At 32.0% G+C, this 14,617-nt stretch overlaps 2 protein-coding genes across 2 annotated transcripts; both read left to right on the top strand.

Moving 5' to 3' along the window:
* Positions 1 to 1,267: 1,267 nt before the first annotated feature.
* LOC110620388 (protein SMAX1-LIKE 3) lies at positions 1,268 to 5,010 on the top strand. Its single transcript, XM_021764103.2, has 3 exons — positions 1,268 to 2,791; positions 3,258 to 3,492; positions 3,587 to 5,010. Exons 1-3 carry the CDS (start codon positions 1,608 to 1,610, stop codon positions 4,754 to 4,756), a joined length of 2,589 nt encoding a protein of 862 aa, XP_021619795.1. The 5' UTR covers positions 1,268 to 1,607; the 3' UTR covers positions 4,757 to 5,010.
* A 7,980-nt stretch (positions 5,011 to 12,990) lies between these two features.
* Positions 12,991 to 14,369, top strand: LOC110621744. Its single transcript, XM_021766028.2, has one exon. It carries the CDS (start codon positions 13,335 to 13,337, stop codon positions 14,043 to 14,045), a length of 711 nt encoding a protein of 236 aa, XP_021621720.1. The 5' UTR covers positions 12,991 to 13,334; the 3' UTR covers positions 14,046 to 14,369.
* The last annotated feature ends 248 nt before the right edge of the window (positions 14,370 to 14,617 follow it).

Genomic DNA, 14,617 nt, shown 5'->3' on the forward strand with positions numbered 1-14,617 from the left:
GGACTTGTGAGCTTTACTTTTAGCAATTAGATTTTAGAGTTTAATTTACTTTAAATTTTTAAACCTTTTTATTTCCTTGCATTTTTAATAAATTTCTATTTTATTATTAAAAAGAACTCCATAAAATCCACCATAGTAAAACACTGAGTCGAATAAAACCCTTATCAAGTAACTATTATAACTGTATTTTCAACTCTTTCAATTCTGTAGAAACTATTCTGTAAAGAGCAATTGAAATAGGTGCAGTATCTGATACAACTTCTATAGCAAAATCTACTTTTCTTTTTAGAGATAATTTTGGCAACTCTAAGAAATACATCTGAAAAATAACATACTGTAGGTAAATTTGACACATTAGGACTTTTTTTTTTTAGTTTCAATCACACTAGTTAGATAGACTGTACAACCTTTTCTAATCAATCTCTTAGCTGTAGTAGCAAAAACTACACTACGGCTGTATTAGGATATTTCTCCAAAAAGCTATGCCTTACAAAATAATTGAGAGAGAGAGAAGGAATTTAAGGGGAAATGAAGGAATGTTTTGTGGCTTCTTAATCCCTATGTAGTACTTTACATTAAATTGAATAAATTAGGTAAATGGAAACCCTTTATTCCCTGTGTTTTGAGTCCCAAGAAACAGTTCCCCATTCCTTGAGACATGCCGTCTCTTTCTCTTTTTGTTCGGACTCTCGGCTGCCGAAATTAATATTCCTCTCTATATAGCCACAATATTAGAATTTCTACATCCAAGTGAGATAGAACATATGAAAATAATTTTGAATAAGATTGGAAGATTTAATTGATTTCAAAATTGATTTAACTACTATTAAAAAGAGTCTGATGTAGTACCAAGTTTACAAGGTTGAAAAGAAGAGATTATGACAGCTTATTAGAAAGAAAAAAAATATATTAAAGAAAGAAAAAAAAGTTGTTATGCTAGCATTTTTGGAAAATTATAAAACATATTTTGTGTTCTAAAAATAGTGTATTGGATATTTATATATAATTAAAAATGAAATGAAACTTTTTAATTTTTTTTTTTTAAAATTACCATATTTTGAGAGTGGCAGCAATGTATCCGGTACTTATCATGCATGTAGGGAGATGATTTTTAGGTTAATATACCTTATCTCGCTGTTTAATGGGTTGCATAAAAGAGAGAGACCCACTTAACAAAATCATATCTTTTATCAAAGCAGAGAGAGAGAGAGCAAAAGCTGAATTGCCTTTGATACTGGCGCAATTCGTCCCTCTTGTCAGCACATGCATTCCACTTTCCACTACAAATTCTACTTTGGACCCCAAATTTTACCTCACCCACAAGCAAGGCATTAGCCCAAACTTCCATATATTTCACGCCCCTTCTTTCTAATTTTTCCACCTCCAGCTTCACAATCCTACGCCCATATCCATATCTCAACTCTACACCTACTTAGCAACTCTTCTTAGATTCATGTACATGTATATCTTCTTCCAACGATCTTTGACAGATACCCATCAGGCTAAAATCTCTAGGAAACCTTCCCTCAGCTCATACTGTCTTTTTTGAGCTTCTCTTTTGCCTGTATATATCTGTTCTTTTGCAGACTAGTTGAGTGAGGGAAAAAATGAGAGCAGGAGGTTGCACGGTGCAGCAAGCTCTAACTGCGGAGGCGGCAACAGTCGTTAAACAAGCCGTGACTCTGGCTAGACGGCGAGGTCATGCCCAAGTGACGCCACTCCATGTAGCTAACACCATGCTTGCTGCCTCTACTGGCTTATTGAGAACAGCTTGTCTTCAATCCCACTCTCACCCCCTCCAATGCAAAGCTTTAGAGCTTTGCTTCAACGTTGCCCTTAATCGTCTCCCAGCTTCTACATCAAGCCCCATATTAGGTACTCATTCCCAACAGTATCCTTCAATCTCTAATGCCTTGGTTGCTGCCTTTAAGCGCGCTCAGGCTCATCAACGGCGTGGCTCTATTGAGAACCAGCAGCAGCCTCTCCTAGCTGTGAAAATAGAGTTAGAGCAGCTCGTAATATCCATTTTAGATGATCCTAGTGTTAGTAGAGTCATGAGAGAAGCTGGTTTCTCGAGTACCCAAGTGAAAAGCAATGTTGAACAAGCAGTTTCTTTAGAAATTTGTTCTCAAAGTGCTCCTTCTGTAACTAGCAAGTCCAAGGAAAGCAACGTTCTTGCCCTTTCCCATTCTCCTACTTTGAGTCAAGTAGAAGCCAAAGCAAGCAAACAAACAACATCTTTAGATCCAGTAAGGAACGAGGATGTGATGAGTGTTATAGAAAAGTTAATGAACAAAAGAAAGAGAAGTATTGTGATTGTAGGAGAGTGTCTTGCTATTATAGAGGGCGTGGTTAAAGGAGTTATGGACAAAGTTATTAAAGGAGACGTTCCTGATTCTTTGAGGGAAGTGAAGTTTGTATCATTTCCAATATCTTCTTTTGCTCATCTTTCCAGAGTAGAAATAGAACAGAAGCTTGAAGATCTTAAGAGCCTGTTGCGAAGCTATGTGAGCAAAGGAGTTGTGTTGAATTTGGGAGATCTCAAGTGGGTCAGTGAGTATAGGACTAGCAGTTCAAGCTATTTGTGTCCAATGGAGCAAATGATCATGGAGCTTGGGAAATTGGCCTGTGGACTTGGCGAACAAAATGGGAAATTTTGGCTAATGGGGATTGCTACTTTTCAAACATACATGAAGTGCAAATCTGGCAATCCATCACTTGAGACTATTTGGAGTCTCCATCCTCTTACAATTCCTGCAGGCAGCTTACGCTTAAGTCTCATCACCGACAGGTAATACACTTGGTAAATTTAGATAGTAATAGTAGCCAATTATTTCATTCTCTTTTCTTTCTTTCTACATCTATATGGATTTTGAATTCCTTCGCTGCAAAGGAAAAGAATTACTGTTTACGTTTTCTTTTTAGTTAAAAATAAAAGAAGATTTTATCAAAATGAAAAAATGGAAAGCAATGCTGAAATAAAGTTCTTTTTCCTTTTCATTTTGGTAAATTAAAATTTAAGTTAAAGCCTGTTTTCTTCCTATTCGTGAGAGGGAAATGATAGTATAAAGCTCAGCCATATAGCTCTATAAAGCAGTTCCGTTTTCCTTTTCTTTTGGCTTTTAGATATCTGAATCCTCAAGTTGCAACTTTAGGAAATTCAACTAGTGAAATTAACACAAGTTGCTATAGCCATTTTCATTTTAACTATATTTTTCTTCAATGCCTATGTAACTTGCTTTCTCTTTTCCCTTCAGTGATCTGCAAAGTCAGTCCACAAGCAATAAAGCAGATCAAAGCTGCTGGATTATACTTGAAGGTGATGAAGAGAATCAACTCACTTGCTGTTCTGATTGTACAGCCAAGTTTGAAAACGAGGCTCGAAGCTTACAGGCTACTACTTGTAACAGTGAGTCTACAAGTTCTAGCCTTCCTGCATGGCTTCAACAATGCAAAAATGAGATCAAAGGACTTAACAATAGTAATGATCAGGTAACTAATTAATTTGTATGATTAATTAATCACATTTGGAGCTCCCTAACATTCATAATATTAAATTCCTTTTTACTTTTTTATTATCTTCCAGGATTCTGTCTCAATCAAAGATCTTCGCAAAAAGTGGAACTCAATTTGCAGTTCAACCCACCACCAACCTTATTCTTCTGAGAAAACCATCACATTTTCTTCTGTGTCACCTTCCTCTTTTTCTTCTGGTTTCTCATATGCTCAGCGATACTCTAATTTGCAACTAATCCATCATGACTGGCCAATGGTTGAACCCAAGCAATCATGGAGGGACTACCATTTCTGGGTCGGTTCAGAAACTGTTAACAAGGGAAGCGCTACAATTGATGAACCCAGCTTGAGAATGTACATTCCAGAGCATAGAGATTATCCCAAACCTCCATTTTCATCGAATCCAAGTTCTACTCCTAATTCCACTTCTTCCAGTGATGTAATGGAAATAGAATATCTCCACAAGTTCAAGGAGCTGAACGCTGAGAACTTGAAAATTCTATGCAATGCATTGGAGAAAAAGGTGCCATGGCAGAAAGATATAATCCCTGAAATCGCGAGCACGATCTTGCAATGCAGGTCAGGCATGGTAAGAAGAAAAGGGAAGGTTAGAAACTGTGAGGCCAAAGAAGAAACTTGGTTACTATTTCAAGGAGTTGATATGGAAGCTAAAGAGAAGATAGCCAAAGAATTGGCTAGAATAGTCTTTGGCTCGCAGAACAATTTTATTTCCACTGCATTAAGCAGCTTTTCATCCACAAGAGCAGATTCAACCGAAGACTGCAGAAACAAGAGATCAAGAGATGAACAAAGTTGCAGCTACATCGAAAGATTTTCCGAGGCTTTGTCAAGCAACCCACATCGAGTTTTCTTAGTGGAAGATATTGAGCAAGCAGATTATCGCTCAAAGTTGGGTTTTAAAAGGGCAATTGAAAGAGGAAGAATAACAAATGTCATTGGTGAAGAAGTTGGTCTCAGTGATTCTATCATTATTTTGAGCTGTGAAAGCTTTAGCTCAAGATCAAGAGCCTGTTCTCCAACCATCAAGCAAAAAACCGATAATTCCCAAGAAGAAGAGAAAGGTCCAAGCAGTGCAACAATGGAGGAAACAAGCCCTTGTGTCTCACTGGATTTGAATATCTCCATTGACGATGATAGTGCTGAGGATCAATCAATTGACGACATTGGCCTTCTTGAATTTGTCGATAGAAGGATTATTTTAAAAATCCATGAATTCTAAATCCTAATACTAACTAGATAGGGGAAAACACGGTGAATATTCATGTCACTAGAGGTAGTTTTGATCTTTTTTTTTTTTATTTTTTCTTTTTAAAAATGTTGTTTAAATAGTTTTTAGATTCTGATATATAGGATTCCTAGGGTTAGAGATAAAGAAAGGTGATGCTTTCTTAATGTAAAATCATCACATTGTACAATATCGTCCATTATCTTCATGAAATACCTTGAAAAAAAAAACTTCATAAACCCCAAAAATTTCTTTCTTTTTCTTTTCTTTTCCCCTTATTTTTCATCTTCTGATTCTTGCAATATTTATATTCTATCAATTTATGCATGGATTCAAGTGTAATCGTGCATGAAAGAAAGCTAGTTACTTGAGTGGGTGGTGTGGGATATTCATCACCTTTCCTCATCCAACTTATCATTTCAACGTGTCTTACACTGTTTACACATAACCAACCGTTTGAAGCTGTTTCTCTAGCTAGGACCCATTATTCTTCTTGCCAATGTGCTCCTTGCCATTTCATTTAAATAGGAAAGCTTTTAGATATTCTTTTTTTTTTTAAATATCCTTACATTTTATGAAAATTAATGGTTTAATCTCATTTTTAAAATCTAATTTAAATATATTTTATTTAATAAAATTAAATTAATTAATCAATTTATTTTAATCTTGATAAATTATATAAAAAATTAAAGTGGTCCTACTCCTATACATTGAAATGTTTAATGTTAATATATACTTAGAAAAATAGAAAAATTGCATTCCATGTCCTCTTACTCCTATGTATTGAAATGTTAAGTTTTTTTTTAAGAGTATGGATTACTCTGAGCTGAGCAAATCAAACCGAATTAAATAAATTAAAAATTAAAATTTTGATGTTTATAAAAATCGAATCGAATTGATTTTAATCAGAAACTGAACTAAATCAAACTTTGATTTAGTTCCATTTAACCGGTTTAAATTTTAATAAATTTTTTATTTTTTATATATTATTTTTATTTTTAATATTTTAAAATTTAATCAGAATATTTTAACCTTGATCTAATCTCTCTATATTATTGAAAATAATATACTATTATTACTAATCGGTTCATTGGTTTTTTTTTTAATTTTTTCTAACCAAAACCGAATCGAATTGAAATAGTTGAAATTTTTAAAATTAAAATCAAATTGAACCGAAATGAATAAAAAATCATCCTACTCGGTCTATTTTTTCGGTTTGAACCGAATATTTCTCATTTTATTGAATTAAGATTAATTTTGTTTGCACTAATCAAGTTGGCATAATGAACTTTCTAATTTTAAATTACAAAAGAAATAACTTTAATGCCATTTCAAAAAAAAAAGAAATAACTTTAATTATGACATTAAAATCAGTATATCTAATTTTTTTAGTTTAGTGGAATTAAATATGTGAGATAAATTTCTATTAAATATTTATTATATTTTGGATAAATTAATTAAGGGTCTTAGATGAAAGCATATAATTAATTTATCCCACCATGATTAAACTGTTAATTATAGCTCAGTTAAGTTGCTTGTCAAAACGAGATAAGGCATTATCATGATTAAGGTAATTAATTTATAAATCATACATAATCAACAGTGACACCTTTTCCTTGTAAATCATACCACAATTCAATTCTCTCAACTTTTTAAATTAATTTTAAAAATTAATGAAAATAAATTTAAAAAAGAAAATAAATAGGAAAAGCAAAATCTTAAGATTAAGATTAAGGGTAAGATTCATAACGTGAGGGATGTGCAAAGGAGAAACAACTTTTTTCTGCTTTAGAAGAGAAAAAAAAGCAAAATCTTCCCTAAGAAATATCAAAAGAGCACTACTTTTCATGCTTTGTTATGCGTTTTTGTAAAAGAATAACTTTTTCTTTCTTTGATTTTCGTAACCCCAACATTCTCCTCTTTAGAAAGTTATGGTATTTAAGGGTTCAAAAATTTCAAAAAAATAATAATAAAAATAAAGTACTGCAAAGATAAAGCATCTCACTCTTCTTTAAACCCTAAAGATGTTTCTACTTTAGAATCGCAAAAAGATTATTATCTTCACAGCTTTAAATTAAAATCCATAAGCATAAGAAGAGAATTTGTCGTTTTTCTAATGCATTCTCATTTACAGGACAAAAGTGGGTTTTGATGAGTTTCAATCTTCTTTTTCAAACTAAAATCCTTCTTAATTCTTATATTCTTTCTTCTATTTTTCACTTACTTATCTCTTTTTACTACTACTCTCTAAAAGCAAGAACCCTCTATCTTAATTACAATGATTTTATTTTCATCTTTCACTTTCCGTTATTTCTTTCCCAATTCTCTCTCTCTTTTTTTTCCTTCTGTCTTCAGTAAACTTCATTATTATAAAAATAAATTTAAGGTATAATTTCATCCATTAATTAAAAAAGAAATGAATATGGTTTCGAGTAAATTAATAAATCAAAAGGATTCCCAATGTGTATGGAGTAAATCTTTGTTTAACTAATCTTGATTGTAAGATTTGTTGGTATCCTACACTTTTTATAAGTGTGATGATTATCTGATTGATATCCAAAGCAGGAAATACTAAGCTGCAGGTATATTTTATGAGCAAGTGAGTATACATGGAATCTTTTTTTTTTTTTTTTTTTGCCCTCAAAAGCAGGAAGGAAGTTAAAGATAGTGCATGAATTAAGAAAAATAAAATTATAAACAAAAAAAAAATGTTAATAAATTGCAGAAAGTGGGTGTTCCTTTTAAAGCAAAAGCTTCTCTCTTTTTTTCACTACTCCTTGTGGCTGGTGTTTATCCTTCTTCATTCCATCTCTTCCAAACAGGGCTTAATTAGCTAGCTCACCTTTTCCTTTCATCTGTGTGATAAGTTTTATTTTTATAATAACATAAATGGAAAAGATGTGTGCAGTGTATATCTCTATCAAGTGTAAAAAATTATCATATTTGCATCAAAATTTGACCAATTTATAATATTTGTGTTAGCCACTAAGCAACACATGGTGAGCATCATTTGTTCCCAGCAAAACCTTTGGCCAATTTTTGAGCACTAAATTGCCAAAAAAAAGTGTTTATGCACAAATTTTTTCTAATCAGTATAGTTTTGATATCAATTATAACAGTTTAGTTCAAACTGATCCAAATAATTTTCGGATTTATTTTCTACTTGAGTTAACTCACATTAATAGTTTTTGCTAATTATTTATAAACTCATTAATTTTTTGTAAATAATTAATATGGAACACTACACACTTTTAATTCGTAGAGCTAATCCTCGAAAAAAATTAGTGTTCTATAAACAGTGAGTAAAAAGGATACATCGTTTATGTTTATGTATATATCTATTTGAAAGAGAAATACCATAAGAACTCTCAATAATCTCTACCCCAGAAGATGTCAAATTCAGAAGAGAAGAAAGATGGAGATTCATGGATAACTGGATAAGATGATTGGATTTGAAAACCCAAAAAAAAAAAAACTTATCACACTCTATATATGTGGAATAATTAAGAAACCTTTTACAATAGATGTGTGTGTGTGTGTCCCATTTGAAACACAAATGAAAAAAATCTGTAACTTGGATGAAAGATGGTCCATAGAAATTGATGAGTGTGTTGGGGCACAGTGGAGCCCTTGTCGACCTTAAGTCAAGTGTTGAAGCATTTGTCTGAACAAGGGGAATAGGGATGTGTAGTAAAAAGGAGAATTTTACGTCACCTTGAGGTGAGGGGCCAAGCCAAAACTTGAGTCATAAGCCTGATGGAATAAGAGACATACTCATTAAGGCAACCACATTCTTGTTGCTTTACTTTGCCCAATTGCCTTATTCTTTAGCTTCTTTATTTCTTTTCTTTGCTTTTCTATCTCCTCCTTTTGAGCCATTTATTTATTTATATTTTGTTTACTTTAGAAACCTTTTCTCACCAGTAACCACCAAAAATGAATACCTAAATAACTTTTTGCCAACTCTCTAATCATCTTTCTCCAGATATGGCTTCTTTCTTTTCTTTGCTTTTCTCTTCAAATAATGCTTTTTATTATAATTCTTTTTTATTGTATCTGTATGGCCCTTCCTTCTTTATAAGTCTTTTTACCTAGTCTTCAAAGACTAAGAATCATAGAATGTGAGATAACTCATTATTATTAACCACAAAATATATTATTCTTTAAGAATAATAAAAAAATAAATAAAAAAATATCTTGTTGAAAAATATTTTTTAAAGAAAATATTTTTTATAATTTTTTTTTAAATATAAGTTATTTTTTACAAATAACGGAGAGTTGATGGAAAAATAAATTTTGTTTTTTAATAACAAAATTGCAAACAATAATATGTAGGGTAGATTAACCCAAAGAAAAACCCATGTTAGGTTTAAGGGAAAGGGTAAGTGAGTGGGATGAGATGTTTGCCTTTCTCGGCAGTGTCCACTAATCAAACACCATTAAAAGCATGATTCCAAATTTATTACTTTTTCTCTTTTCCAAAATCCAAGTAAACTTTATTGATAAAAAAAAAAAAAAAAATCCAAGTAAACTTTTGATCTTAATATGGAAGAGCGACCTGTGCATAGCTAGCTAGCCAGCTAGCGCCTCCTGAGTCCTGATCCTCCAGGTAGTTTGCTGCTTCAGAACTATTGCAATATCTATTATTTATATTAATATATTAGGGCGTTTGTTTCCCAGGAAAAAGAATGGTTAGGCAGCTTATCTCATTGTACGTACGCACTTGGCCTGCAATTCTTTTGGTTGATTAAATGTGAAGAAAGAAGAAAATTTAAAAAAATGCAAACTTGAATATCACATTTAATTTGTTGAACATCAAGAATCAAACAAAAGCATGAAAAGAAACTTATGAAAAATTCTTTTTCAGTTCTAATCAGTGTACACCTTTTAAAGTGTTCTCTGAGCAGACACAATGGGATTATTGCACCGAATACCAAGTTTTTTTTTTTTTTTCTTTTGGGGTTTCTGAGGGTTTTGAAACTTGTCCAGCACAAGACAAAGGTCCCCTCTCCTCGTCTTCAAAGAAAGACCCACCAAAAAAGAAGGATATGATGTTTGGCATCTACAAAAGACAACATAAACATGGAGACAAAGTTTCCACACACCTTAATCTCTTTTTACAGACTTTGAGAAAAGGGCAGCTACCCCAAATGGCTCTTTTGTATAAGGTCACTGTCTATTCCTTCCCCTCAACTTTATTTTTTCTGGGTTTTCATCCATGCCTTTAACTCTAGTGATGAGTGAAATTGGTCTATTGTTTTTGCATGAAAGTAAGGGAAATCTGGGATCTGAAAGTTGCTTATATATTCCAACTATTGAAGATTGAATGATGACCTCTCTTTTTGCTTTTATGCATTTATCATTTGAAAGTGATGAGTGAAGGATCCAAGGAAAGAGAAGAGAGAGAGAGAGAGAGTACTTCATGTGCTGCTGTTTGGCGAGAGAGAAAGAGAAAGAGAATAGTTTTTGCGTCTTTGTATGGCGTAATGCGTACAACATTAGAGTATGGATCCTCATCCTCCATGTTTGATTGGTCGAAGACTAAAGACTTGGTCAAAAAAGAGAAAGAACACAAGCTATGCGAGTTTTTTAAGTGATCATCTGATTTTTGGAGATCATACGGCCATTGATGCTTCTGCTTTTCTTTTTCATGATTGATGGGTCGTTTTCCTTACTCTTTCCTTCTTTTTTTTTTTGTCATCTTTTCTACATGTGTATACAGTGCATTGCGCCTAATATATCTATTCCTTATAAATTTAAATAGTGATTCCCATTTCAAAAAAATATTTAAATAGTGATTTAAAGTCCAACCGACTGGTGTAAATACTTTCAAAAAAATTAAATAATAATAATACATCAATAAATTCATTTAAATTAATTTAATAAATAAAAACTAAATTGAATCTTTTAACTCTTAGAATTTCAGCACCGAATAATTAGCTATAATTCAATTAATTCAGTTGAATCGGCAGATTTTTTAAATTTAAAAAATTTTTAATGTCTAAAAATAAAATGCAAGACTTTTAGTAAATTTTAACATATGTTAAGTATATCACGTGTATGTATATTTTCACTCATAAAAATTTAAATTATTTTTAATTATAAATTGTGAATTTGCTAGAGTAAAAGAGTACATATTATTACATATCAGATCCATATCATGATTTATCATGCATATTAATAAGGAAATTCTTATATGAATTGGAGTATATATATTCATCCAATTTAAAGTTAATATATTATTTAATATTAAAAAATATGTAAAATATAACAAAAAAATTTATATATTAATATAATATTTTAATTTTTAATTAATTAAATATATAAGTTGACTTATAAACCGAAATATATACAAGTATTTTCCATATTTGCTACGATACAAGTAATGAGGAAGAAAAAAATATTAATCCGTATCTAACCACAGTCCAGCCCACAACCTCAGGTAAGGACTAAAGCTATAGAATGCCTGAGCCCAATCTGATCCTTTCCACTTTGGGTCACCAAAGTAGATAGGCCTATTGCACACCAGCTCATTTCATCAACATGAAATTTACCACCTACCAATAAAGTATTTTTTTTATTTACTTTCAGTAAATATATTTAAAATCATTTAAATCAGATTATTCTTTTTTAGAAAGTTTTACAATATATTATAAAATATTATTTTTTAAATAAATACTAACCTAATTTAAAAGCAAATCAATATTATTATTTAAAATAGATAATTTTTAACATGGTTTAGGAGAGAGTGAAAAGTTCTCAATCTCTCTCATAATTTCATCTTTCTAACTGCAGAAATGATTTTTTTTTTTTTCTTTTTCTTTTACTCATCTCATAAAGCGGAAAGATTAAGAAGGACAAGTTGAGAAGAGAACTTACCATCAAAATTTTACTACTGTTGTATTCAAATCAAAGTGTGAACATCATGAAAAGAGTCAAATTATGCAAGGAGAATTTTCGGGTGTCTTAATACAAATTTTCAGGAGTTTTAAATACTAGGTAGGTAGTATTTTCTTCGTTTTTCTTTTTGATTTTGGATCATTAATCAAGAATATGGACTTGTTTTTTTGGACAGAATACCATTAACAAAGGATGTGAATTTTTTGAATGGCTCGACTCTGAGGTACTAAAGTGGACAAAACAATTAAATTGTGAGCTAATGAAGGATAAGAAGATGCTTGAGATTGAAAATTTACAGACGAGGAAAACGCAAAGTATGGTGACTTTCTCAATGAATTGAAAGTAAGAGAGAAGCAGAATGAATTAAAGGAGATGATTGAAAGAGATGGTAATAGGAACTTGGCTGCCCATTAAACGACACACTAACGCTGTCAAATTTATATTTATTTACTATTTTAAAATTTTTGCAAGAGCCCTAATAGTTCAAAATAATTGATCGAATCTTATTTAATTATTTGCAATTTTCACAGGGACCTAAAAGGGATTTTTGCCTAAAATTTAAGGCAACGATCATTGGACAAAACATACAACCTAAGTGACCAACGCCTTTTACTTTTCCAAAATATAAAAATCGAAATTCCTAAGCTCGAAAGCATCATCCTTATAAGGAATCTACTAATCCCATTATTACTGAATCCATTTCTCTAAGATTCACCAACCTGTATACTGGTGACCAACTTTTTCTCTTTCCTTCCTTCAACTAAGTTTCAAAAAGAAAAAACCCATTTTCTTTAATATGCAAATTGATTTTTATTTTTTTAATATATTAATAATATTTTTAAGTTAATTATTTTTATTAAAATATGTCATTAAATAGATTCAACCTTCTTAATAAAATAGTTAAAAATAAAAAAAAATTAAAATTAATTACCAATGAATATTGAAATAATCAATTCAATATTTTTTTTAAATGAAATGAAAATTTTTATTCTCATGGATAAAATAAATATCCGTTAAATTTATTTTATATTTTTTAATAATTTATTCAATATGAATAAAATAAAATCTATATATTTATTAAAAAAAAAAAAAAGAAAGAAAGAAGCGTAGAACCGATGCATGATTTCATTCTTATTATTGGCATTAGAGAGATTTATTCATAACTGAGATTTTCTAATTTAAATTAAATTATAAAGTAGATAGAGAAGCAAGTCCGCATAAGACTCATCCTTTAGGATTTGTCAATTAGCTACCAAGACCTTTTTTACGATTTAAAAATGGTGTACTTTAAACTTTGGTTTACCAGTCACCAGCTTAACTAACTCAAATTTTAAAATAAAGTAAATCCACGTCAGCATTCTGGCTCCCAGACATCGACATCCACATCCACGTCATATCATCTCTCTCTCCCATTGCTCGCTGGCCTTCTCCCATCCATCTTCCAAACAACTATTTTTTTTCCTTTTTGGTTTTCTCCGAGGACCAAGACCTTTAACCCATAATCCCAAGTCACCCTGAAACTCTCATTTTCTTTGGGTTCACTCTTTATACCGGCACATAAACCGGTAACCAGTAACACCAAGCCAGAAAACTACTTTTATCACAGGAAAAGCTCCTTAGTTATCATGTAATATTATTCATTATTATTCGTTTTGTGTTTCTGTGGTTAGCTATGAACACCTTAAATGTGATATGCACAGCGCTTACCGTTGTTTTTGCCGTCTTTTTGGTTATTCTGGTGGCCGAGATTCTCTATGTGCTTTGGCGTCGGAGAAGATTTCGAGGTGTGAATGTCGCTGACGGCGACGGCGAGTTCAGCGATGAATCATTTTACTCAACACCATCAAAAGAGCTACTGTATTTCTTCTGCTGGAAGAACCAGACATCTCAAATCGAACCTGATGCAGAAACAGCAGCAGCAGCACTCCCGCCGATCACGCCTACGGATGCGCAGGTAGATGAGATGTTGAAGCAGCATGCGCTGTACGGACCATCTAGAGTGTTGTTCACTATAAAAGAAGAGGAGGAGGAGGAGATGCAAACAGATGTGTCTTCTGCAGAAAACGAAGAAAGAAAAAGGAAAAAGAAGACGAAGAATAAGTCGAGGAGCATCTCTTTGGAAGATGTTGCCGCCGTTGCTGCTGTGGTGATTAACATAGATGATTCGACGCCGTTTTCTACTCCATGTACGTCGCCTCCGTACTATACTCCATCATCGTCTCCTACTCGTGACAGAAATTCACCACACTCTTCAGCTGAAAACATAGTTTTAGAAGCCAATAACGATATGCAAATAGAACCACGAGATATTGTTATAAACGACGACGTTTCAGGCGGAAAGACCGCGTCGTTGCTTAGCATAGAGTTCCACTCTTCACAGTAAAACATATGTGCTGTAGTCTCGGGAAAACAGTTCACGTCGGATGACTGGCCGGAGTAATCATCGGCGGTTTTTGTCACGCATGTAATTCACTGTATTTTTCGTTTTCAATTTGATTTGACAGGTTTGGGACTGGGGAAGTATGGAGTTGATTCTGATGTTGCCACGTCAGTGAAAGTCAACCAACTGGTGGGGTCAAAGAAACGTGGCAAAATCAGACGGTGGAGGGACTAAATATTTCTGTGTTTTGGTTATAGTGAAGTGGGGAAGGGTGATCATTTATTGACCGAGGAAGGTAAGTGCGAAGTGGTTTCTGACCGGCCATTAACGTAAATATAATTAATAGTAGACTCTAAAAATTCAGTCAACTATTATTTACAATTTATGATTATAGGATAATCGTAAAAATTAGTTCAAAAAAGGATAATCGTAAAAAAAAAAATTATGTGGTTTCTAAATTTTCATAATTTGACCTTGAATTAAAAATATTAGATAATAAAATTTTTCGAATTCTTTACAATTATTTAAATATTCATTTAAATTTTTAATAATTTTTTTAATTTATAAAAATTTGT

This window comes from Manihot esculenta, chromosome 8, assembly GCF_001659605.2.
Source record: "Manihot esculenta cultivar AM560-2 chromosome 8, M.esculenta_v8, whole genome shotgun sequence".
NCBI classification, from domain to species: domain Eukaryota; kingdom Viridiplantae; phylum Streptophyta; class Magnoliopsida; order Malpighiales; family Euphorbiaceae; genus Manihot; species Manihot esculenta.

Excerpts from the sequence above, each read along its gene's own strand:
- LOC110620388 (XM_021764103.2), top strand. The coding sequence starts at position 1,608 with ATGAGAGCAGGAGGTTGCACGGTGCAGCAAGCTCTAACTGCGGAGGCG. Across the intron at positions 2,792-3,257 it reads TTAAGTCTCATCACCGACAG|TGATCTGCAAAGTCAGTCCA; the intron begins GTAATACACTTG and ends TTTTCCCTTCAG. Across the intron at positions 3,493-3,586 it reads TTAACAATAGTAATGATCAG|GATTCTGTCTCAATCAAAGA; the intron begins GTAACTAATTAA and ends ATTATCTTCCAG.
- LOC110621744 (XM_021766028.2), top strand. The coding sequence starts at position 13,335 with ATGAACACCTTAAATGTGATATGCACAGCGCTTACCGTTGTTTTTGCC.